The sequence below is a fragment of the Melanerpes formicivorus genome, unplaced genomic scaffold, assembly GCF_026170545.1.
Source record: "Melanerpes formicivorus ecotype bairdi unplaced genomic scaffold, bMelFor1.0.p_v2 SCAF_102, whole genome shotgun sequence".
Lineage (NCBI taxonomy): Eukaryota > Metazoa > Chordata > Aves > Piciformes > Picidae > Melanerpes > Melanerpes formicivorus.
In genome coordinates, this window is record NW_027142454.1 from 639,391 (window position 1) to 658,710 (window position 19,320).

A 19,320-nucleotide genomic window follows, 5' to 3' on the forward strand; every position below is an offset into this window, starting at 1 on the left:
TTGATTAGGTGGTGTTGGGTGATAGGTTGGACTCAATGATCTTGAAGGTCTCTTCCAACCTGGTTTATTCTATTCTATTCTATTAAGTGTTGCAAAGCCTGTTCCTGGTGCACCCCACATGTGCCACCCCTGTCTCTCATAACCTTGTCTGGTGGATTTGCATGGTGCCAAGGAGCTCCATGTGCTGCAGGGACTCCTCCTGTGCTCAGCAACCTTTAAACTCTCAGGGGCTCAGGTGTTCACAGCTCTGCAAACCCCAGAGCTCCGCTGAAGCTGGTGCAGGAGCAGCTGGGGCTGGAAATAGATCTGTGGCTGGAGTCAGGTGACAAGTGACAGGATGAGAGGAAAGAGCTTGGGGAGGTTTAGGCTGGATGTTAGGAAACATTTCTTCACTGAAAGAGTGATTTAGCCCTGCAGCAGGCTGCCCAGGGAGGTGCTGGAATCACCATCCTTGGAAGTGTTCAAAGCCAAGCATGTGGATGTGGTGCTGAGGGCCATGGTTCAGTGGTGGACCTGGCAGTGCTGGCTTCGTTGTTGGACTTGACGTTCCTGGAGGTCTTTTCCAGCTTTGATACTTTGGTAGGAGGGATTTTTGTGAGCAACATGTGAGTTTCAGCCAGTTGCAGTCCAAATGGGCCCACGTTGAGTTCACCAGAAATAAGCAAGCTAACCAGGGAAGCCCTAAGTGTGGATGGATGTGCTGGGCATAGGTAACCATTGCTGCTGGTTTGGTGAGGAACCTGAGTCTCTCCAAATGTTTGGAGCTGCAGTTCAATCAGTGTGAAGGCCCAGGGAGCATGGTGCAGTGTCAGCTTGTCCCTTTGGCAGCAGATGGGTGGAGTGTTGGTGGCTGCTCTCCTTGTGCCCATGGTCTGCACTGCTGCTGTTTGCCCCCACTGGGCCAGGAGGACATGGCTGGGCATGGTCACAGAAGCCGACTGCAACCTCAGCGTGTCAATAGGGATACAGTGGTGCTGAGAAGACTGGAACATCTCTCTGAGGAGCATGGGCTGAAAGAATTGGGGCTGTTTAGCCTGGAAGAGCACCCTGAGGGGGATCTCATCAGTGCTGAGCAGTATTTCAAGGGTGGGGGTCAGGAGGATGGCAGCAGGCTTCTCTCAGTGGTGCCCAGCAACAGGACAAGAGGTGATGGGCACAAACTGGAACACCAGAAGCTCAACCTAAACCTGAAGAGGAACTGCTTTAATTTGAGGGTGGCAGAGTCCTGGAACAGGCTGCCCAGAGAGGTGGTGAAGTCTCCATCTCTGAAGACATTCCAAACCCACCTGGATGAGTTCCTGTGTGATCTTCTCTAGGTGACACTGCCTTGGCAAGGGGGTTTGGACTCCATGATCTCCTGAGGTCCCTTCCAACCCCTACCACTTTGTGATCCTCTCAGTAGCTGTCATGGGAGAGTGTCAAAGTGTGGTGGCACAGAGGGACACTTGAGAGTTTCCTAATTACCTGGTTTTCCCCCCACCATCAATGTTGTGGGATAAATTTTGCCACCCTTTTGGACAGGAGGCAAAGGGATGGCTTTGCCAAGCCACCCAAACCTGTGTCTCCTGGCTGCTGAGACTCCCAGATGCTAGAACTAGGGAGGTGCAGAGTTAGATACTGGTTGGAACTGATGCTCTTAAAGGTCTTTTCCAACCAAAATGATTCTAGGATTCCCTGTATGGCACAGAATGGTCCTTGTTGCATGGTCAGGGTTGTGCCAGCTGGAGGCTGAGAGAGACCTGGGCAGCTCCTTCAAGGAAAGGGTGAGTTCCCAGAGGCAGGTGAATGTGGGAAGCTTTATTAGCTCTCAACTCTTCTGGTGTGCTTGGGGAGGAATGAGTGCTGCTTGATGTGTCTAGTGAACAGGTTACCAACGAGCAGGAGGCAGAGCACAACCCTGCATGGGCCAGGGTTGTCCCAGGAGAAATCCTGCTCCTCTGTTTTTCATTGCTGTTGCTCAGCCCCTTGTCCCTGGATTGTTCCCAGTACCAAACCACCACATGCACAGAGAGGCTGTGGAAGGTCTGTACCTGTCCTCGGGCAGCCACTGACCGGAGCAGGAGAGGGACAGTGTCTGCCCTGGTCTGCTGGGAAGGATGAAGTTCTCCCTCCCACCTCTGCCCTTCCTGGAGCTCTCTGGGGCTCAGCCCTTAGCACCTGCCATTTGCAGGACCTTGTTCTCCCATCTTTTGCCCATCCCCTGCTGCCTCACTGGCACGTTGCCCATGTCAGAAGCTGAGCCTGGGGCCCTTTTGAACATAGCCAGCTGCCCTTTCTGCCCCTTGAGGACAGCTCTAGTAGATGCTTTCTGGTGCTTCTTGGCCCTCACAGGTGTAAGTAGAAGGGGAAATGGATGTCCATGTGTAGCTTACTGCCTTTGTGCTCAGTGGTTATGATTCCTGCCTCAGGTCCCTTCTGAGCTAAACAGAAGCGGAGTTATTTCACACTTGGAAAAGCCAAAGTGGTCCTTCTGTAATGGATGGACAGAGAAGGTAAACCCCAGAGGTCACAGCCCTGCAAAGGTAAGACCCAGGCCTGTTTCAGCCCAGGTGTGAGAGGTGTTGGGTGTGGCAGAAGGTGCCCCAGGTGGTTGCAATGAAATCATTTCTTGTTGATTGCCCTGTGATTTCTTCTCAGGTCTGTGCAAGTGCTGAACGTTGCAGCCCCTCCACCTTCCTCTGTTTGCCTAGGGAGGCAGATCCCAGCTGCAAGCCTAGGCCTGGCTTTGGCAAACCTGGCTCTGCTCTGCAGGACTCTTTGCTGCTCTGAGGTAGATGCTGACCCAGGTGTCTGTGCTCTGCTGAAGAAGGCACCCCCATGGTTTTCCAGGTGCTGCTGTTTCCACTCCACCCTGCACTTAACCCTCAGGTTTCTGCCCAGGGACTTCCTGCTTCTGGGCTGAAGTTCATTAACCCTTTGTACCTTCATGCTCTTGACTTAGCTATTGTGCACCTTAGCCTTGGTTTTCTAAATGGTTCATCTGCTAGAAGAGGGTTTTGGGGTGTCACTAAGCTCATGCCTGATGTTAGGTGCAGCCTGCTCAATGCTGGTGCCACCAGTCACTCCCTTTGCTACAGGGAGCACCTCTGGCATTCACAGTGTGGTGCTGTTGTGAGCGGGGCAAGAGTCACCTCCAGGTTCCTCAGCTGCAAAGGGCTTCACTCTGGACTTGGACAGCCTTAGTATCACAGTATCAGTCAGGGTTGGAAGGGACCACAAGGATCATCTAGTTCCAACCCTCCTGCCATGGGCAGGGACACCCCACATTAGATCAGACTGGCCTTGCAAAGGCTTGGCTGAAAATCTGGAGGGTGCAGCAGCATCTGAACAAGTTTATGCCTGCAGCTGGCCAGGCACAGTTGGCAGCAGAGCTGTGGGTGGTCATCTCAGCTGAATTTCATCCTGGTATGAACTGACAGATCTTCTCTAAGCCAGGGGAGCTTTGCTTCTTCAGAGAAGAAAGAAGTACAGGTGAATGCTGCTGCAGATCCCATTTAGGAGACTTCCATCTGCTTTGTCCTGCTCTGGGACTATTCCGAGGTAGTAAAGATCCTCCAGGGAGATGAGATGTGTTCTGAGGGTGCCTCCCTGGTTTGAGTCAGGTGCAGCTTGTGTTGCTGGAGAAGGTGGAAGGGTGTTTGACTTGAGAGCCTATGATGTTCTGCTGCAGGGGTGCTGAGGGGACTGGAACATCTCTCTGAGGAGGAAAGGCTGAGGGATTTGAGGCTTCTTAGCCAGGAAAAGACCAACCTTTAGGGGGGTATCTGATCAGTGCTGAGCAATACTTCAAGGGTGGGGGTCTGGAGGGTGGCACCAGGCTTTGTACAGTGGTTGCCAGCCAAAGAGCAAGGGGTGACAGGCACAAATATGATCATCATGAGTTCCATCTAAACATGAGGAGGAACTTCTTTAATTGAAGGGTGGTGGAGCACTGAGCAGGCTGCCCAGAGAGGTGATGGAGTCTCCATCTCTGGAGACATTCCAAACCCACCTGGGTGTGTTCCTGTGTGACCTTCTCTGGGTGGCCCTGCCTTGGCAAGGCAGGGGGTTGGACTCAGTGATCTCCAGAGGTCCCTTCCAGTGCCTCCCATTCTGTGATTCTGTCCTGGTGTGGATGCAGGACACAGAGAGTCTCCAGGTCAGTTCTCTGTTTTGCACAGCTCCTCTGTGGTGAAACACCTCCCAAGCGCTGCGTGGCAGCTCTTCAAGGTTTACACCTCCTTCAAAGGATGAGGTCTGAGCTGATGATGAGGTCTGAGAGGGGAATGCAGACCCTCACAGCCTGTCTGAACACTGTCCTGTGCAACCTGCTGTGGGTGACCCTGCTCTGGCAAGGGGGGGTTGGACTCCATGGTCTCCAGGGGTCCCTTCCAACCCCTACCATTCTGTGACCTTCTCAGTAGCTGTTGTGGGAGAGAACTAAGCTCTGTTTTGCGATGCCAGAGGGCCTGAATGATCTGCAGAGGTCCCTTCCATCCCCTCCCATTCTGTGGTTCTGTGTAACTACCTCCATGCCAGGCCTGCTGGAGTGCCTGCCTGGTGCTGCCCGGCGCTGCGCCACCCTCTGTCTAACCACAGCCTGGCTCCGGTCGACGCCTTCGGCAGCTGGAAGGCCCCAGGAGGATGTTCTTGGAAGCAAGAAAAGGCCTTCAGCAGCAGCTCAGCAGCTCTTCCCAGTGGAGCAAGAGGGTCTGGAGGGCCATGGCCCTGCAGGAGTGCCATGCTGACGGAGCCAGCCGCGGTATGGGTGCCGCAGCTGGTGTTGTGAATCAGGCCGACGAGCAGCGCTTCCTACTATCCGGCTATTTCACCACACCAGGGTGGCACCATACCACTCACCTCGCTCCTCACCCGCCACCTCCTGCCTCTCCTGGAGCACCTCTCACCACCCTCTGCTGGAGCAGAGGCTTCCCACCCCATCCTGAGTCCTGCTGGCATGGGCAAGTCGATGGTTTGGGGTGCCCAGTGGTTGCTGGTTGGGCTTGGTGGGCTTGGAGGCGTTTTCCAAGCAAAACAGTTCTGGGCTGGGGGTTTGTCGTCTGGAGAAGAGGAGACTGGGGGTGGGATCTGATCAGTGCTGAGCACTACTTCAAGGGTGGAGGCCTGGAGGGTGGCCCCAGGCTTTCTGCAGTGGTTGCCAGCCAAAGAGCAAGGGGTAACAGGCACAAATATGATCATCATGAGTTCCATCTAAACATGAGGAGAAACTTGAAGGGTGGTGGAGCACTGAACAGGCTGCCCAGAGAGGTGATGGAGTCTCCATCTCTGGAGACATTCCAAACCCACCTGGGTGTGTTCCTGTGTGGCCTTCTCTGGGTGACCTTGCCTTGGCAAGTGGGGGTTGGACTCTGTGGTCCCTTCCAGCCCCTACCATTCTGTGACCTTCTCAAGTAGCTGTTGTGGGAGAGAACTAAGCTTCATTTTGTGATGCCAAAGTGTGGTGGCACAGAAGGACATTTGACTGACTTGATTAATTCCTAATGACTTTTGTAGCATACATTTTGCCACCCTTTTGGACAGGAGGCAAAGGGATGGCTTTGCCAAGCCACCCAAACCTGTGTCTCCTGGCTGTTGAGACTCCCGGCTGATAGAGCTAGGGAGGTGTAGAGTTAGATATTGGTTGGACTTGATGCTCTTAAAGGTCTTTTCCAACCAAAATGATTCTAGGATTCCCTGTATGGCACAGAATGGTCCTTGTTGCATGGTCGTAGAATCATAGAATTGGGTTGGAAGGGACCTCAAGGCTTAGCCAGTTCCAACCCCCCCTGCCATGGGCAGGGACACCTCACACTACAGCAGGTTGCTCACAGCCACATCCAGCCTGACCTTCAAAACCTCCAGGCATGAGGCTGCCAGCACCTCCCTGGGCAACCTGTGCCAGTGTCTCACCACCCTCCTGGGGAAGAACTTCTTCTTTAGGGGTGGGGGTTGATGAGCTTCAAAGGTCCCTTCCAACATTGTGTGACTCTCTTCTCTGATTTTGTGAGGTTCTGAAATAAAGCCCTTTCTGCTGAGCATTAGTCTGCTGCTGTGTCTGTCTGGGAGGAAAGGAAGCTGGTGCTGGGCTGAGGCTGCTTTCCCTTGTCCCCATCTCACCCTTCTCCCGGCGCCGTTCTGCGCCGCAGTGCCCGCGGCCGGCAGGGGCTGGCCCATGCAGATGTGGGGCAGAGTTGCCTGGCCCCGGCTCCCCCGGGCGGGCCGGTGCGCACCAGCCCAGGGGGAGCTCCTGCAGGGGCGGAAGGCATCTGCCCGTGCCCAAAGCAAACAAGGGGGCTGGAACGAGTCCTCAGAAGGCCGGTGTGAAGTTGTGTGTGAATGCAGAGGACAGCCGGAGGCAGCGGGGCGGGCAGCCCGAATTTTCCATTACCCTGCAAAGCACAGGGGGCTGAGCTTCAAATGGGCTCCAGCGCTGCCCTCGATGTTTATTGCTGCTGTCTTCAGAGATCTTATCGGGAACTGCCGCTAGGGGCAATGTGACGCCGGGCTGCTGAGGTATAAAAGACACCCCTGTCACTCCTCCTGTCCTCTCTAGGGCGGAGGCTGAGCCGCAGCACGGCCCCAGCGTGTGCTGTGTGATGTGGGGAAGGGTTTAAGGGGCTCCAGTGAACGAGGGGTGGGGTCTGGGGCAGGTCTGAACCCTGGGAAGGCTGAGGGGCCTGGAGCATCTCTGTGAGGAGGAAAGGCTGAGAGCCCTGGGGCTGTTGAGCCTGGAGAAGAGCAGCCCCAGAGGGGAGCTGAGCAATGCTCAGCAAGAGCTGAGGGTGGGGGGGCAAGAAGCTGGGGCCAGACTCCTGTCAGTGGTGCCCAGGAACAGGACAAGGGGCAGTGGACACAAACTGGAACCCAGGAGGCTCCACCTAAACACAAGGAGAAAGTTGTTTGGTGTGAGGGTGCTGGAGGCCTGGAGCAGGCTGCCCAGAGAGGTTGTGGAGTCGTCTTCTCTGGAGAGATGCAAACTCCCCCTGGCCATTGTGACCCTGGGCAAGCTGCTGTGGGTGCCCTGCTCTAGCAGGGGGTTTGGACTGGATGATCTCCAGAGGTCCCTTCCAGCACACCATGCTGGGGTTCTGTGTGTTGTTCAGTCTCAGCTGCCTGGCACAGGAGAGCTGCCAGCTCCCAGCCCCGGGCAATCATTCTGTGTCCCCCTGCCTCTCTATCCCCCTTCCCAGCCTTTTAGTGTCCAAGGGGAGTTCTAGCTCCCTGAAGGGAGGTTGGAGCAAGGAGAGGGCAGCCTCTTCTTGGTGCCAAGTGACAGGAGCAGAGGAAATGGTTTCAAGCTGTGCCAGGGGAGATTCAGGCTGGATGTTAGGAAGTATTTCTTCCCTGAAAGGGTTCTCAGACGTTGGGATGGTCTGCCTAGGGCAGTGCTGGAGTCACCAACCCTGGAGGTGTTCAAGCAGCCTGCGGACCTGGTGCTTGGGGACATGGTTTAGTGGTGACCTTGCAGTGCTGGGTGGACTGGATGAGCTTGGAGGTCTCTTCCAACCAGATCTCACAGAAGTGAGTCCGGGCCAGGCCCATCCCTCTCCCATCCCTGCCCTGATTTCACTGGGACATAAAGGAACCTTTTCCTTCCCCAGCTCAGTGCCACAGGCCAGCCAAGCTGATTTACAGGGTCTGCCGGCTCCGGGGCAGCATCCCAGGGAAGGGCAAAGGTGCGTGGGAGTCCTGGTTCCATTTTCCATCATAAGTCCCGGTGGGAACTGAATGTTCCCGGGTCAGGGCCAGAGGCGAGGTCCGCGCCGCCTTTCTCTGCTGCTCTGTCCTTGGGCCTTAATCTCAAACCCGTTATCGGCGCTGCCATCGCGCTCGGGCGGCGGCGGTGCCGATCGCGGTGCTTTGGACGTCGCTGCCGGCTATTTTTTTCCCCTCTCCCTGACCAGCTGGCGGCGGTTGGAGCCGATTCCCCGTTAGCCGCGGCGGTAGGCGGCTGCCCGGTTGCCTCGCTCCGGTTTCGCCGGGTATAAAAGCGAAGAGCCTCTCTCGGCCGCCCCGTCCCTCACCCCGCAGCCAGCCGCGCAGGGGCGATGGCTGAGCTGCCCGTCCCGGAGCTGCCCACCCCCCTGGCCCGCTGCAGCGGCCGCTTCACCATCAGCACCCTGCTGGGCACGGAGGAGGGGGTCCGGGGTCCCTACGCCCCCAGCGAGGGGGCCGGCTGCGACAGCAGCCTCCCGTCCGGCAGCACCCTCTGCACCAGGACCTTCGGCTACAACACGGTGGATGTGGTGCCCGCCTACGAGCACTATGCCAACAGCAGGGGGGTGGGCGACACCGGGAGGGGCCGTCCCTCCCTGGCGGACCTCCACTCCATCCTCAAGGTAAGGTGGGCTTCGGCCGTGCCGCCGGCAGGTTTGGCATCCCCTGCCTGTGCCATCGGTTCCCGTGATGTGCCCGTGGCGTGGCGCTTTGTCTCCCTCTTCGTGGTGCTGTACCTGGTGCCGGTGTGGACGTCCTCGGGGCAGCCCCAAGAGAATTCGAAGGGATAAACCCAGCTGTTTCCAGCTGTGCTTGCGGCGAGAGCTCACCTTCTGGGCACAGCTAGCTGCCTTCAGCCCTACCCGTCCTCACCTTTCCCCGTGTCCCCACCTTTCCCCCCTGCCCCTACAGCCCGATCCCGGCCGCTTCCACACGCCGCTGGCGGAGCCGCAGCGAAGCAACGGGCTGCCGGAGGCCGGGCCCGAGGAGGCGGCGGAGGAGCCGGGCGGGGCGCCCGCAGCAGAGCCCGTCCGCTTCGGCTGGGTGAAGGGGGTGATGGTGAGTGGGACTCGTCCCGTGGGGAGCAGCCTCCTGCCTTTCCACCCCCACCCCAAGCAGGGCCCCACTATATGCATCTTTCACAAACATCTGTGCCCAAAACGTTTCCCTGCCCCCCTCGGTGGCTTGGTTGCAACCCAGAGGGTGCAAGGGAACCGACGGGGAACTGGCACCAGCTGCCCGCGTCCTGAGGCTCGGTGCCCATCTCTGTCCTCCCAGATTCGCTGCATGCTGAACATCTGGGGAGTCATCCTATACCTGCGCCTGCCCTGGATCACCGCCCAGGCGGGAATCGGTGGGTGCCGCGGCGGGCAGGGTGGTGGCCCAGAACCCCTGGGACGGTGGTGGAAATGCCAAGCGTCACCCAGCGTGGGGCGATGGCGAGGTCCCTTGTGGGTCTCCCAGGGAAGGCAGGGGGGGCTGTGGGGCTGGGGCGGCTGCGGGAATGAAGCGGTGCCCTCCCCCCACAGCCCTGACGTGGCTCATCATCCTGATGTCCGTGACGGTGACCACCATCACCGGCCTGTCCATCTCTGCCATATCCACCAACGGCAAAGTCAAGTCAGGTAGCCTGGCCCCTTCCAGACACCCTGGTGGGTCTCCTCCACCCCGGGGCTGTCCCATGGACGCCAACGCCTGGCATGGCCTGCAAAGTGCAGGGGGGATCCCAAAAACGTGGTGGGGAGGCATGGAATAACACCTCAAGGTGTTCCCCACACCTCAGGAGGCACCTACTTCCTCATCTCCCGGAGCCTGGGGCCGGAGCTGGGCGGCTCCATCGGGCTGATCTTTGCCTTTGCGAACGCGGTGGCCGTGGCCATGCACACCGTGGGCTTTGCTGAGACCGTCCGGGACCTGCTGCAGGTAGCAAATCAGCTCCGTGTGTGTCCCCTGGCTCCTGTCCTCTCCCACCTCCTCCATCCCCACAAGCCATCAACGCTTCTGTTGATGCTGGGCCACCGAGCAGCAGCCAGCAGCTGCTCCCAGTGGCGGCAGTCCTGGTGGTTTGGTAAGGCAGGGAGCTGCTTCCACCTGTGGACGGTACCTCGTCCCCAGGAGCACAACTCCCTCATCGTGGACCCCACCAACGACATCCGGATCATCGGGGTGGTCACCGTGACTGTGCTGCTGGGCATTTCCCTGGCTGGCATGGAGTGGGAGGCCAAGGTAAGGCTCCCTTCATCCACTCACTGGATTCCCTTGGGCTGGTGAGAGGGGCTCCTGCTGCCCAGCACGCATCCAGAGAGCCGAAGGTGCCTGTAGCTCCCTCAGAACAGGGGAAGCTTTCTGCTGAGGAGTTCTTCACCACCTCTAGCACCCAAACCCAACCCCTCAGCTGTCTCTTTCTGGTCTGGCAGGCACAGATACTGTTTTTCCTGGTCATCTTGGTTTCCTTCATCAACTACCTGGTGGGAACAGTGATCCCAGCCACTGCTGAGAAGCAGGCAAAGGGCTTCTTCAGCTACCGAGGTGAGACTGTCATGGGTTGGGGTTATGCTCGACAGGTCTAAATGCATCACTGGACTGCATCCCTCTTTGCTGCTCTTGGGGAAGATGTTTGCTATGGAAAGGTGCTCCTCGCTAAGATACATCCCTGAAAGCACACTGCCTTCATTCTGTGTGTTACCCACCACCATCCAGCACTGAGAGGGTTCAGCCAGGAGAAAGGCAGTTGGGAGGCCCCAAACAATTCTCCTCTGCTTCCTCCCCAGCTGACATCTTTGCCCAGAACTTTGTACCCAACTGGCGTGGACCTGATGGTTCCTTCTTCGGCTTGTTTTCCATTTTCTTCCCCTCAGCAACTGGCATCCTGGCTGGGGCCAACATCTCTGGTGACCTGAAGGTGGGTTTGGACCCCTGCTGCCTGAGCCTCTCTCGGGGCCCAGCTCCTGCTCTCCTCGGGGCTCTGGTTTTGCTCCAACTTTTAGACCCTATTTTATTTCTTCTTTGGGCAAGGCTCAGCCAGGAGCTGCCCTGCAGCTTTGTGCCACAAGGAGTTCAAACCTCTTCTTGTGTAGCAGCCACAGCTAAGACCCCATTTTGGTCGTGCTGCTGGGAAGCTGTCTTACATCTCTCTGCCACTTCCTTGGGCAGGATCCTGCTGTGGCCATCCCCAAAGGCACCTTGATGGCCATCTTCTGGACCACTGTGTCTTACCTGGTGCTATCAGCTACAATCGGTAAGCAGCACATCCTCAGGTGAGCTGGGTGGGACACCCCCCCCTGAAATGGGTGATCTGGGAGGATGCAGGTGGTGGCAGCTAGGAGCAAGCTGTGGACACCAGCTTGGGGCTTCCACCTTGGGGTGAGTGCCACTTGTGCCAGACCTCCTGGCCACCAGGACCAGGGAAGTGATCATGCTCCTGTACTATGCACTGGTGAGGCTGCCCCTCAAATACTGTGTTCAGTTTTGGGTCCCTTACTCCAAGAGGCACTTTGAGGGGCTGGAGCAGGTCCAGAGAAGGGTAACAAAGCTGGGGAAGTGTCTGGAGAACAGGGCTGGTGAGGAGCAACTGAGGGAACTGAGGGTGTTTAGCTTGGAGTAGAAGAGGCTGAGGGGAGACCTCCTTGCTCTCTACAACTCCCTGAAAGGAGGTTGCAGTGAGTTGGGGTTGGTCTCTTCTCCCCAGTATCAAGTGATAGAAGGAGAGGAAATGGCCTGAAATTGTGCCAGGGGAGGCTGAGGTTGGAGATGAGGAAAAAATTCATTGCTGCAAGAGTGGTCAGGGATTGCCAGAAGCTGCCCAGGGAAGTGGTGGCATCCCCATGCCTGCAAATGTTCAAGAAACCTGTGGCCATGGCACTTTGAGACACAGTTTAATAATGGCAAATCATCAACCCAGCACCACCATGGACTGGATGATCTCAGAGGACTTCTCCAGCTGAAACAGTTCTAGAATCTATGATTCATCCCTGCCCCCCATCGAGAGGGCAAAGCAGCTGCTGGCATTGCTCACAGCTGTCCTGCAGTGGAGCAGCTCCACAGAAGTGCCCTGGGGAACATCCCAGGCGGCAGGACGTGGGGCTGGGTGGTGTGAACCCGACGGCTCCCTCGCTGCTGGTGCGGTGTGAGGACACTAAGCATGCACCGTATGCCCCTGCAGGTGCCTGCGTGGTCCGGGACGCCTCGGGCAGCCTGAACGACAGCGTGGCCGTGGGCTCGGCCGGCTGCGAGGGGCTCACCTGCGCCCTCGGCTGGAACTTCACCGCCTGTGCCCAGCGCCAGAGCTGCCGCTACGGCCTCAGCAACTACTACCAGGTGCCGCTCGGGGCCACCACCTTCCTGCTGCTGCCCGCTGGTGTCACTACCTGGAGAGCCCAACATCCCCCCCAGCAGCCCGGGAGGCACCTGTGCTGTCACGGCACCCATGCAGCGGGGGTGTAACTAACCGGGATGTAACTGGGATGCACTGGGGAGCACATCTTCCTGGGTGCAGGTGTGGACTTGTGGGTGCAGCTGGACTTCACTGTCTGGATGAGCAGAGGGCTGGAGCACCTCTCCTATGAGCCAGACTGAGAGAGTTGGGGCTGTTCAGGCTGCAGAAGAGAAGGCTCTGAGGAGACCTTCTTGGGGACTTCCAGTATCTGAAGGGGGCTACAAGAAAGCTGGGGAGGGACTTTTGAGGGTGTCAGGGAGTGATAGGACTGGGGGGTGGGGTGGAGCAAAACTAGAAATGGGTAGATTCAGATTGGATGTGAGGAAGAAGTTCTTGCCCAGGAGGGTGGTGAGACACTGGCACAGGTTGTCCAGGGAGGTGGTGGAAGCCTCATGCCTGGAGGTTTTGAAGGCCAGGCTGGATGTGGCTGTGAGCAACCTGCTGTAGTGTGAGGTGTCCCTGCCCATGGCAGGGGGTTGGAACTGGCTGAGCCTTGAGGTCCCTCCCAACCCTAACAACTCTATGACTCTATTATACCAATGATGGAAAATCCCTGCTGGGGCTCGAGGGCTAGAGATCCCTTAGGGCCAGGGCAGAGGTTGATGCACTGGGGGTGCCAGGTTCCTGACCCCCTGGTTTTTGGGCAGAGCATGAGCATGGTGTCTGGATTTGGTCCCCTCATCACAGCAGGGATCTTCGGTGCTACCCTCTCCTCGGCACTGGCCTGCCTTGTCTCAGCACCTAAAGTCTTCCAGGTGAGGGGGTGGTGTGCCCGTGGCCCCCAGCTCCCATCCCCAAGCCTGGTTGCAGGCAATGTGCCTGGGTAGGCACTCACCAGTGTGGGGCTCTGCAACCACCAGCAGCCCTGTGGTGAGAAGGACACTGCCATGGGCAAAGGTATGAGGCCAGTTCAGCCCTTGCTGAACAAATGTGAAAGCCACTACCAGGAAGCTCCCCCTCAACAGGAGAAACTTCTTTGCTGTAGGGTTGCTGGAGCCCTGGGGCAGGCTGCCCAGAGAGGCTGGGGAGTCTCCTCCTCTGGAGACTTTCAGAACCTGTCTGGATGTGTTCCTGCATGACCTGCCCTGGGTGACCCTGCTTTGGCAGGGGGGTTGGGCTGGAAGATCTCCAGAAGTCCCTTCCAACCCCTACCACTCCAGATTCGGTGGCGCTGCCCCTCCTTGTCCCCAGCGGTGCCTGCTGTCCCTAGCTCCGCTTTCCCCGCAGTGTCTCTGCAGGGACCAGCTCTACCCCCTCATAGGCTTCTTCGGGAAGGGCTACGGCAGGAACAGCGAGCCCATCCGTGGCTACATGCTCACCTACCTCATCGCCGTTGGCTTCATCCTCATCGGTTGGTGCTTGCCCCCAGCACCCTCCCGGCGCCCGCTGCCAGCCGGGCGGCGGCACTCACTTCTCCTCCTCCTTCTCCGCAGCCGAGCTCAACGCCATCGCCCCCATCATCTCCAACTTCTTCCTCTGCTCCTACGCCCTCATCAACTTCAGCTGCTTCCACGCCTCCATCACCAACTCCCCAGGTGGGCTGGGCCGGGCCGGGCCGCCCCGCTTCGTGCCCCGCGGCCCCTTGCCCCCCGCCCCGCGGCCCCTTGCCCCCCGCCCCGCGGCCCCTTGCCCCCCGCCCCGTGCCGGCTCCCCGTGGCGGCAGCGGCCGCTCTGTGTTGTTTGCGTGCAGGCTGGCGACCCTCCTTTCGGTATTACAGCAAGTGGGCAGCGCTCTTCGGGGCCACCGTCTCGGTGGTCATCATGTTCCTGCTGACCTGGTGGGCGGCCCTCATCGCCTTCGGCATCGTCATCTTCCTCCTGGGATATGTCCTCTACAAAAAGCCAGGTGCGCGGCCGTGACTCGGCGCCGGGGATGCCCCGGGAGGGGTCTGCTCCGCCCCCGTCGCTAATCCATCTTCTCCATGCAGATGTCAACTGGGGCTCCTCCATGCAAGCCAGTTCGTACAACATGGCCCTCAGCTACTCAGTGGGGCTGAGTGAGGTGGATGAGCACATCAAGAACTACAGGCAAGGGCGGCTCAGTGCTGGGCGTGGAGGGAAGGGGATGCAGAACCAGCTGCCAGCACCAGCAGACCCCATGATGGCTTCATGCCCGTGGCCAGATCATAGAATCATAGCATGGTAGGGGTTAGGAAGGGACCTCTGAAGATTGAGTCCACCCCCATCCCGAGCAGTGTCACCCAGGAATGCATCCAGCTGAGTCTTGGAAGTCTCCAGAGGAGAAGACTCCACAGCCTCTCTGGGCAGCCTGCTCCAGGGCTCTGTCACCTTCACAGTGAAGTTTTTCACATTCTCACCACCCCCCTCAGGAGCTGGAAGCCACAGCAGGGCATGGCTGTCTCCAAAGCACCCTGACCTTTCCATGTGGGCAGAGATGGGAAGCAGGACAAATCCTGCCTGCCTCATACCAGGCAGATGCAGACGCTTCGGCCTCATCTGAGACAAAAAGACCAACAAGCGAGGCTGGGCCCTCAGCCACAGGACATCATCTCATCCTGATGATACTGCTATAGCTGCTGTTGGTCAGGTGTGGGAGAGGAGACCCAAGCTTGCTGTCAGTGCCTCCAACCCCCCTTTTTCTCCCCCACAGACCACAGTGCCTGGTGCTGACTGGCCCTCCCAACTTCCGCCCGGCCCTGGTGGATTTTGTGGGGACGTTCACCAAGAACCTCAGCCTGATGCTCTGTGGCAACGTGCTGATTGTGAGTCACCTGCCAAAGTTGGCTGCTTCCTTGCCCTGGGGCCTCTGGCCACCCAAAAGCTGGCAAACCCAGGGGTGGTGCCCTGCTGGGCTCAGGGAGTGAGGATTGAAACGTGCCCAATTTGTGTGCTGCCAGGTGATGAAAAGGTTTCATCTGGAAGCCTCTCCAGCTTGCTCAGCAGCAGCAGTGAAGCCCTGGGATGTGCCTGTGGGCTAATGGCTTCCCCTTGCCAATGGGAGAGGGGTGGTCATAGAATCACTGGGTTGGAAGGGACCTCAAGCCTCATCCAGTTCCAACCCCCTGCCATGGGCAGGGACACCTCACACTACAGCAGGTTGCTCACAGCCACATCCAGCCTGGCCTTCAAAACCTCCAGGCATGAAGCTTCCACCACCTCCCTGGGCAACCTGTGCCAGTCTCTCACCACCCTCCTGGGGAAGAGCTTCTTCCTCACAGCCAATCTGAATCTACCCATTTCTAGTTTTGTTCCATCCACCCCCAGTCCTATCACTCCCTGACACCCTCAAAAGTCCCTCCCCATCTTTCTTGTAGCCCCCTTCAGATCCTGGAAGTCCCCAAGAAGGTCTCCTTGGAGCCTTCTCTGTAGCTGTGAAGCCTTGAGAGCAGCTGGGGATGGTTGGTGCAGGGAGTGCCAACTGAGCTGCAGCTGTGGCACCGCAGCCACTGCCTGATTACTCCCCAGCTCTCCTGGGGTGTCTTGCTGTGATTGCAACCTCCCACATGTGCACAGTGGTTGCAGCCAGGTCTTGCCAATGGTTTGGGAAGAGTGAAGCTGGAGATCCTTGGTGGCAAGGTCACCAGCTGGAAGGGGCTGCCTGAGCCCCTACTCCCTCCAGGGGCCGTGGAAGCAGAAGGCGCCAGAGTCCTGGCTGATTGCGGACGGCCACACCAAGTGGCTGATGAAGAGGAAGATCAAAGCTTTCTACACGGATGTGGTGGCTGAGGACCTGAGGAGTGGCGTGCAAATGCTCCTCCAGGTAGAGCCATCCCTGCCTGGCTGCTGACTGTCAGGGTCTCTTCTCTTCCATTGCAGCTTGGGGAGCTCTGAACCCCCTCCCCTAGCCTCCAGGTGGCCTCCTTTGCATCGCCGCCCTGCGGACTGCCACCACCACCACCTTGCCCTTCTGTCCCTGCAGAGGGGTCTCATGGGGACATCTCTCCACAGGCTGCCGGCCTCGGGAGGATGAGACCAAACATCTTGGTGCTGGGCTACAAGAGGAACTGGCAGACGGTGCCCCCCCAGAGCCTGGAGGACTACGTGGGCATCCTGCAGTATGGCCACACCGCTCCTTTGGCCCCCCGGGGATGCTGGCACCCGGCAGGGGCCTGGCGGCTGGGCGTGGGGATGCTGCAGCCCTGCCTGCTGTGTGGTGTCCAGGCTGGCAGTGCCACCTGCCACCAGCTGCCACCCTTAACTGCCCTCTCCTCCCCCCTTCCAGCGATGCCTTCGATTTCAAGTATGGTGTGTGCCTGATGAGGATGAAGGAAGGGCTGAATGTCTCCCGCGTCATGCAGGCTCACTGTGAGTGGCTGTGGGCAGCTGGGGATGCCCAGGCACCTGCAGGCTCACTGTGAGTGGCTGTGGGCAGCTGGGGATGCCCAGGCACCTGCAGGCTCACTGTGAGTGGCTGTGGGCAGCTGGGGATGCCCGGGCACCTGCCAGACTCACCGTGAGGGGCTGTGGGCAGCTGGGGATGCCCGGGCACCTGCAGGCTCATCGTGAGGGGCTGGGGGCAGCTGGGGATGCCCAGGCACCTGCAGGCTCACTGTGAGGGGCTGGGGGCAGCTGGGGATGCCCAGGCACCTGCCAGGCTCAGCTGGCACTGTGTCCCCAGTGAAGGTCACAGTCCTGGGGGGATATTATTCCTGGGTTGGCACCGAAGGGGATGGGGACAGCAGGGTGCTGCCCTGCTGCCTGTGCTCTTCTGCCCCCTCCCCAGTTAACCCCACGTTCGAGGCAGCGGAGCACCCTGAGAATGGCACCGGCAGCAGAGCTGCCCCTGGCACAGGTTGGTGTTGGCTCAGGGCCACTCGGAACATCCCTGGCTCCCAGGATTCATTTCTGGGGAGCCAGGTCTGCAGGCAGTGGGGTGGGTTCCAGGCAGAGATGGGGAGCAGGGCTGGCACCAGGAGGAGCAGTGCTTTTAATCTGTGGGCAAGTGGTGCCCCTCGCTGATGCCAGGATGCTCTGGCCCTGGCAGCAGACCCCAGCAGCGTGGCGGGTGAGCAGCAGGCCAGCACCATCTTCCAGAGTGAGCAGGGCAAGAAGACCATCGACATTTACTGGCTCTTCGATGACGGAGGTAACCATCCCCTGCTGCTGAGGCTTCTGCCATCTGTCTGCCCAGCTGGGGGGAGCACAGCACCTCCCCCACGGTGCCCCTGGGCTGCAGGGTGCCAGGACGTGCCTGGCATCCAGAGTCAGGGAAGCACGGGTGGGCTTGCCACTGCCATGCCTTCCAACGGTGTTCTGGGGCCAGGTCTCACACTGCTCATCCCCTACCTCCTGGGGCGCAAGAAGCGGTGGGGGAAGTGCAGGGTCCGGGTGTTTGTCGGCGGCCAGATCAACAGGATGGACGAGGAGAGGAAGGCGTAAGTGCTGCTGGCCTTGCTCGGCCACCCTGCTGCCCCCACGGGTGGGTGCCAAGGGCTCTTCCTCTCCCTGCCCCCCCCAGGCTTTGCCACAATGGGATCCGTGGGCTCCCACCCGGCTGCTTTTGCTTCACTCCCCCAAAACTCCGTGTGATTGTGGAGCAGGAAAATCTGGAGTGCAAAGCAAGGACCCCGGCAAGGGCTGTAGCCAGGCAGGTCCCTGCCGGAGCCACCACCTCCTGCTCACTGATGGCAGCTGTGTCCTTTTCCCCCCTTTCCTCCCCCCCTTCCCGGCAGGATCGTCTCTCTGCTGAGCAAGTTCCGCCTTGGCTTTCACGAGGTCCACATCCTCCCTGACATCAACCAGAAACCCCGGCCAGAGCAGTAACCTCCTGCTTCTCCTTCTCCTCACCCACCCCAACCCCCCTGCACCCCCAAACCCACCCCGGGCCCCCTTCCCTGGCGCCGTTCCACTTGCCTTGCAGCATCAGGAGGTTTGAGGAGCTGATCGCTCCCTTCAGGCTGAACGATGGCTTCAAGGATGAGGCTACGGTGACCGAGCTGAGGCAGGGCTGCCCCTGGAAGATTTCTGACGAGGAGGTCGACAAACACAGAGCCAAGGTAGCAGCGCTGCCGGGCTTGGGGCGGGGTGGGGTCTCCTGCCAAGCCTCTCTTGCTTTTCGAGCGAGAGTGCGATGGTTTGTGAGTGCCCCCTCCCCGTGCCCCGCAGTCGCTCCGCCAGGTGAGGCTGAACGAGATCCTGCAGGACTACTCGCGGGACGCGGCGCTCATTGCCATGTAGGTGCCCGCGGCGCACCTGTGCCCTTCGTGCCCCACAGACAGGCTCCTGCGGGGATGGTCCCTTCTCCCTGCAGGGAAACAACCCTTGGAAGGCACCAAGGGGTCCGGCCCGGGGGTCTTTGGAGGGGAGGAGGGGTGGAGGGGCGGTGTGGCCTCCTTTTAGGGCGAGCAGGGAGCAGGCGGCAGGGGGAGGGCCTGACGCTGCCCTCACTGCCCGCAGCACGCTGCCCGTTGGCAGGAAGGGACGCTGCCCCAGCTCCCTCTACATGGCCTGGCTTGAGACACTTTCGCAGGACCTGAGGCCGCCCCTCATCCTCATCCGAGGCAACCAGGAGAACGTGCTGACCTTTTACTGCCAATAAAGCTCCCTGCTGCCTCGGGCTGTGCATTGCTCAGGCCAGTTTTCAGCTCGGGGGGGGTGTGGGGGTGTGGGTAGTGATGGCACCTGGGTCCCGGCTCTTGGGAAATGCCACCAGGGGCTGCTGCTGCCCTCCTGCAAAGACCTGGTTGGCACAGCTTGGTCTTTGTAAGGAGCACATAGAGATAAAATACTGTAGGACTCGCAGTGAAGGTGTTGCTCCAGCCCTGGGATTAGCCAGAGCCGTGCAGGTGCAGTTTGAGGTCCTCTGCTGAGAGCAGCAAACAGTGCCCAGGGGACCAAGAAGGCCAAGGGCATCCTGGCCTGCATCAGGAATAGTGTGGCCAGCAGGAACAGGGAGGTCATTCTGCCATGGACTCAGCAATGGTTAGGCCACACCTTGAGTCCTGTGTCCAGTTCTGGGCCCCTCAGTTTAAGAAGGACATTGAGACACTTGAAGGTGTCCAGAGAAGGGCAACAAAGCTGGGGAGGGGTCTGGGGCACAGCCCTGTGAGGAGAGGCTGAGGGAGCTGGGGTTGCTTAGCCTGGAGGAGGCTCAGGGGAGACCTTCTTGCTGTCTACAGCTACCTGAAGTGAGGTTGTAGCCAGGTGGGGGTTGGTCTCTTCTCCCAGGCACCCAGCACCAGAACAAGAGGACACAGTCTCAAGCTGTGCCAGGGGAGGATTGGGCTGGA

The 19,320-nt window shown here is 59.1% G+C and overlaps 1 protein-coding gene across 5 annotated transcripts; it reads left to right on the forward strand.

Moving 5' to 3' along the window:
• The first annotated feature begins 7,987 nt into the window (after window positions 1-7,987).
• On the forward strand, window positions 7,988-18,655 carry SLC12A3 (solute carrier family 12 member 3). 5 transcript variants are annotated; one of them, XM_068166537.1, is made up of 26 exons: window positions 7,993-8,318; window positions 8,608-8,754; window positions 8,974-9,049; window positions 9,225-9,320; window positions 9,479-9,618; window positions 9,811-9,921; window positions 10,113-10,224; window positions 10,467-10,597; window positions 10,849-10,933; window positions 11,858-12,012; window positions 12,778-12,885; window positions 13,358-13,481; window positions 13,564-13,665; window positions 13,821-13,976; window positions 14,059-14,158; window positions 14,742-14,853; window positions 15,711-15,851; window positions 16,040-16,146; window positions 16,314-16,396; window positions 16,815-16,883; window positions 17,079-17,177; window positions 17,355-17,466; window positions 17,764-17,850; window positions 17,952-18,087; window positions 18,197-18,264; window positions 18,488-18,655. In XM_068166537.1, the coding sequence occupies exons 1-26, from the start codon at window positions 8,028-8,030 to the stop codon at window positions 18,627-18,629; spliced, it is 3,090 nt and encodes a 1,029-aa protein (XP_068022638.1). In that variant the 5' UTR covers window positions 7,993-8,027; the 3' UTR covers window positions 18,630-18,655. The 5 variants fall into 5 exon arrangements, with proteins under 5 accessions (XP_068022640.1, XP_068022639.1, XP_068022638.1 ...); XM_068166536.1 differs by having other exon boundaries at window positions 7,994-8,318; window positions 17,076-17,177; XM_068166539.1 differs by lacking the exon at window positions 17,764-17,850 and having other exon boundaries at window positions 7,988-8,318; window positions 17,076-17,177.
• The last annotated feature ends 665 nt before the right edge of the window (window positions 18,656-19,320 follow it).